The sequence below is a fragment of the Setaria viridis genome, chromosome 8 (assembly GCF_005286985.2).
Source record: "Setaria viridis chromosome 8, Setaria_viridis_v4.0, whole genome shotgun sequence".
Taxonomy (NCBI): domain Eukaryota; kingdom Viridiplantae; phylum Streptophyta; class Magnoliopsida; order Poales; family Poaceae; genus Setaria; species Setaria viridis.
In genome coordinates this window covers 26,414,582-26,419,742 of record NC_048270.2, presented here as the reverse complement: position 1 = coordinate 26,419,742, position 5,161 = coordinate 26,414,582, and the positions used below count along the sequence as shown (strand labels likewise).

The window sequence follows — 5,161 nt, the reverse complement described above, 5'->3', positions numbered from 1 at the left end:
CTAGAAAGCAGCGTCGGCCACTACAATCAGCCCATCACATGCTCTCTTCACTTGAAGCTTCCATGGATGATGGCCAAGGTCCAGCACCGTCTTTAGCTGATCATGGAGTACTGGATCGCACTCGACCGCGACGACGAATCGGATGCCTGAACGAAAGCATGAGAATCGATGGGGGCTCTCATGGTGCCACCACCCCTTCCTTCCAGGTGTTGTTGCTTCCGGTTACATTTGCCGGCGCCCATCTCGGCCGTTCTAATGGCGCCACAGCTTTCATCGGCATCATTGCCATCTCCTTGACTTCTGAAACTCTGTGGCAATGCCGAAAAATGAATGTGTTCCTTCACCTTTCTGGCTGCACAAACCGCGTGCAACCATATGAATTATTCAGGTATTTCAGAATGTAGTACTGTCACATTGCTACGAGTTCTTCCTTTCTTTGGTTTTTTTTCACGCTACATGAGCACTAGCTGTAAATTTACAAATAAGAACACACGCCGAATCCGGGAGTGACAATTCTTTCAACTTCTTTAGACAATTGCTGAGCGCCTGAGCCGAGGATACGGAAGGAACAGGGACCAAAACCTGAAGAACCACCGCGATTATCGCGGCTTCAAACCGCTACTAGCAGGAGGTGAATACATCAAACACATTCTTACAGTTGCACTACAAAACCCCTTGCTGAAGCACAAGAAAGAAGAAACATCTCATTCAATTCATCATGAGAAAGTTTCAGGCAGAGGCTGGCCCTGCAGGAATGATCTGACGAGCACGAGCGACCGCTCAGGCTGCGAGAATGGTGCCTCATGGGATGCCCCCCTGATGGTGGCGAAGGACAGCGTGCCGCCACCATACACCTGAGTCCATCCCCCAACCTGCAGAAGAAGACCATAACACAATCAGTAACGAAATTCCAGTTTGCAGTTGGATGTGTGATCAGATTGTATTCTCACCTGCTGACCCTCGAACCAAACCCGGTATGGTGTAGTCGTCTTGAGGCCCATGTCGTGCGCCAAGTTCTGCACCAGCGTCCGGCTCCCTGTTAGAGGGATCACCGAGTCCTGATCGCCGCTGCGAAATTTTTTTTGAGGAAACAATGCTGCATGTTAGAACATGCGTTGAGCTTTATGTTTCCTAAGGCCAAAGTTCAGAGGACCCTCCAACAGAAAAGGTTCAGGTACAAATTTATACCATGTCAAAGTACAGTGTTCTAAAAAACAGGAAAAGTTTATGTAGATTAGTACTAAGTCATAGACTAGCTTTTTCCACGCCTTTTCAGTTTATTTTGACATGTAAAGCGATACATATCAAGTACTAGTCCAGCAGTGTTGGTGTTAGAGATTCTTGAGCTTTATGTTTCGTCAATATTCAGAGGCCCCAGCTGATGCATATTTTGGTACATTGTCAAATGTACAAGAGTACAAAAGATTTAGGTCCTTGCACTCCAAATCCTTGTGTCCCAAGACTATTGTACTTCATGATTGGTACGAAAAGAAAAGAGTTCAAAAATAAGAAACAAACAAAGAACACTGGATAATCTTAATCTTTTGATACCTGTAAACTAGCACCCGGATGCCGGACTTGACGAGCGATCCGACAATGTTGATGGTGGGTATCTGCAGGTTGAGCAGCTCGTACTCGAGAACACTGTAAAAACCAAACCGAAACAGGAATTAGTATTCATCAGACAGTAAATCGACAGAAATGTCCTGCAGCACAGCTGCATTTGTGACTGCTGAATATGAACACAACCATCACCTACCTGCTGCAGACGGCCCACTTGTCGACGCCGACGAGCCTTGCGTGCATCGCCGCCTGGACGTCACGGCGGTTGAGGTACCTGACGGTCTCGTCCTCGACGCAGACGTCGATGCGGTTGCCGGCCTGCTGGTGCGGCGTCAGGACCTTGGACTGGGAGAGCACCGAGGAGAGGCAGACGTCGAGGGTGACGTCGTACTTGTCGACGAAACGGCTCGTCTCGCGGGTCACCTGGTTCATCACCCGGGCGCACAGCGGCGACAGCGCGCCGCCGTAGTACTCGGCCACGTACCGGGAGTAGTTGCACACCGACGTGAACACCCGGTAGGTGCCGTCGGAGATGAGGCCGTGCGACCAGAAGTACTCCGCCCGGGAGTTGAAGTCCGTCGTGAACTCAAGAACAGGGTTCCCAAGCTGATCAAATTTGGTGTCATTCAGAATAAGACGCAATTTGGTTAGAGATTTGACTGAAAGACTTGCAGTTTCAAGATGAAGTTTCAAAATCAGTAATCTTACAGCGATGCCTTTGAGGTTGAAGATCTTGTCCTTCTTGTTGAACTCCACCATGACCTCGGCGAGCTGTGGGATGTAGTGCCCTGATTTTGCAAATCCAAAGAAAAAGGAGACCAAATTTGGATCAAAACAACAAGGAGAAATTTGCATTTGCAGAAGAAAAAGGTGGTGAGGAAAAGAAGCTGGATGTTTTACTGTATGACCACGGAATGTATATACCTGCGTAGCTTTCTCCGGCGATGTAGAGGTCCCTGCCCTTGTACTGTGGGAACTTTTGGAGCCACCTTTGCAGGAACACCATGTTGTCCGTGGCTTCAATTGGTCCAGACGTGCAGGGGAGAGGGGGAAAAAGTTAGAAGAGCTCATCATCACTCCCAGTCACATGCACTGCAACCAGACCGAACAAGAAAACAGAGCATGCCTTCTTCCTACATGTCACTTTTGTTACTAGCACATTGTTCTTCAGCACAAAAATTATTGCTTTTGTGATGCTTTGTTCAGACAAACAGAATACAAACTGGGTCCTTGGGAAAATCAGAACTGTTAATGCAGAGCTTTGTTCACAACAAGAACATGAATGCACAAGGATGCAATCTGACATACACGAACAGTGAAATTAATCAAGAACAGAATGTTCAGCACCTGTCATCTTGTCATCCACACCCTGGTAGTAGGCAGCATCAGCAGAGTAGGAGTAGCCTACACCAGCCGGCGTCTCCAGGTAAATCACATTGGCCTCTGCAAAAAACAAAAAGAAATCCCAACAAGAACACCAAACAGCATTACACCACCACAAGCAAAACAGAGCAACTTTCTTGGGGCAGCCAAGAATTGGAATTAGCAGCATGAAAAGTTGCAGTAAAAAAAGCTAGTGAGGATGCACTCATTGCCTCGCACACAACACACAGTGACACAGACACACCTTTGTTCCAGCTGTACTCGTTCTTAACCAGCACCTGCCCACTCGGCCTGAAGGGGCCGTTCTCCGAGAAGGCCCCTACACCCAGTGAAGAACACCCGGGCCCTACACAAGCATTGATCCAAAGGAATCTCAAAAAGAGTAAGGATGGACAGGTACATGACAAAATTTTAGGACCAAGGATTCCATGAACAAGAGCATGGAAAAACAAACGCAAATTTTCAAAACAAGAACGGCATATCCAACTTCCAATTCCCCCAAAAATGCAAGATCAAGCTCTACATCCAGGTTGCAGTCAGAACTCACCTCCATTGAGCCAGAGGACGAGAGGCTTTGATGCAGGGTCGACCTCGGCCTCGACGAAGTAGTAGAAGAGCGCCCTCTTGCCGACGTCGTCGACGCCGACGTAGCCGGAGTACTGGCCGAAGCTCACCTCCGGCTGGCCGGGGAGCCGCCTGATCCTGTCGGCGGCAGCTCCGTCGCAGGAACCCAGGCGGCAGCACAGCGCCGCCGCGGCGAGCACGAGCACCAGCGCCAATGGCCTGCCGGAGCAGCTCGCTGGAGTTGGCATCGCCATGGCTCCAACCTCCAACGGAGTGAAAGAGAGAGCTAGAGAGAGAGTGCGTGTGACTGGAGCTGGCAAGAGTCAAGTGAGCTCTTTTGCCTTGAGAGCACAAAAATATGTTCAAAAGACGAATGATTTGGGAGGATGAGGAGGGAGAGAGTGGAGGTGGCAGATGCAGGGCAGGGAGTTGAGGCCTCTCCTTGGCTGGAGCACTGGGATATATAGCAGGGGGCAAGGGCATAAAAGGTACGTTTTGTTAGGACTGTTGGTGTGTTTGTCAGCCTTTGTTAAATATATAAACAAATACACATGGTATCTGGATTACGGTTGGATTGATGGTTGTTAACTGTTTTCGAAAGCCGATTTGTTTCTGCATACACTCGTGAGTGCCAAGATTCAGGAAATAGGATTAGGATGTTCTTCAGAGTTCAGCTTGTACATTTGTACTTCAGGTTAACATATTCTTTTGAAACTGAAACTGCCGGGTGGCACTAGTTCATGGAAAGTTCAGGTTTAGCATTTCTGATTAGATTACGCGTGATCCATTAGCAAAATTTCTTGTGTGTAATCGTCGGTGCATTGGCTGAAAGATGGTGGAATTTCATGTGCATAATTTGACCAAGCAAGGCACTGACAAAATAGTAGGTAGAAACATAAGAAAGTAAGTGCAGAAGGTACAAAATTCAAGCAAATGTTTTGAATGGTAGCAGTATGCACCGGCCTTTTTTCACACCTGATGAACATTGCCTTTCACGAATTCTTTATTTTTTGCCAGTAGAAATCACTGACCATCTGTGTGCACGTTGATCCAGCAGTGACAACATTGGTTTAGCGGAAAAACAAGTCTGAAATGAATGGTTTAGTGGGTCACATGACGAGAGAGAGAGAGAGAGAGAGAGAGAGATGGACAAGATGGACCCGAGGGGGCAAAAGCCTTTGCTGCACTACAGAAAGTAGGCTTTTTAGCTACGACTTCCACAGTCACGCTATTGTTTATACTGCTACCTTGTGCAGAATGGTGGGCACTGGTCCCCACAAGTCAAGGTAACTAATTGTTTCCTCCTATTTCTTTCTGAATATAAATTATTCTCGTATATTCACAAAAGAAATTGGAATATATTTAGCTGCTCCTTCCTTCCAAAATATATGCCATTTTAGTTTTATCCTGAATCAACATTCCTACTTTGACTAATCTTACAGAAAAATACACTGGCATCTATAACATCAAAGTAGTTTTGTTAAACCCAGCGTGAGATATATTTTGATCCTGCATTTATTTGTACTGTAAATATTAATATATTTTTCTATGTGCATGGTAAAGGTTTGAAGTGTTTGACTTATAACCGGAGAAAATAGTAGACTATTTATTGATTTTCGATAAAGGACGGAAATGCATTTGGATATTATGA

The 5,161-nt window shown here is 46.7% G+C and overlaps 1 protein-coding gene across 1 annotated transcript; it reads right to left on the bottom strand.

The window, feature by feature from the left end:
* Window positions 1–389: 389 nt before the first annotated feature.
* LOC117833795 (serine carboxypeptidase-like 45) lies at window positions 390–3,956 on the bottom strand. The gene is made up of 9 exons (XM_034713395.1): window positions 3,494–3,956; window positions 3,191–3,292; window positions 2,911–3,006; window positions 2,488–2,580; window positions 2,272–2,351; window positions 1,760–2,169; window positions 1,552–1,644; window positions 951–1,068; window positions 390–872 (listed from the first exon to the last, which is right to left on the bottom strand). Exons 1-9 carry the CDS (start codon window positions 3,762–3,764, stop codon window positions 717–719), a joined length of 1,419 nt encoding a protein of 472 aa, XP_034569286.1. The 5' UTR covers window positions 3,765–3,956; the 3' UTR covers window positions 390–716.
* Between the last annotated feature and the right edge of the window lie 1,205 nt (window positions 3,957–5,161).

Coding starts and splice junctions, on each gene's coding strand:
- LOC117833795 (XM_034713395.1), bottom strand. CDS start 3,764: ATGGCGATGCCAACTCCAGCGAGCTGCTCCGGCAGGCCATTGGCGCTG. Junction 3,293..3,493: donor CGTCCTCTGGCTCAATGGAG/GTGAGTTCTGAC, acceptor ATGCTTGTGTAG/GGCCCGGGTGTTCTTCACTG. Junction 2,352..2,487: donor CGCCGGAGAAAGCTACGCAG/GTATATACATTC, acceptor TTGCAAAATCAG/GGCACTACATCCCACAGCTC.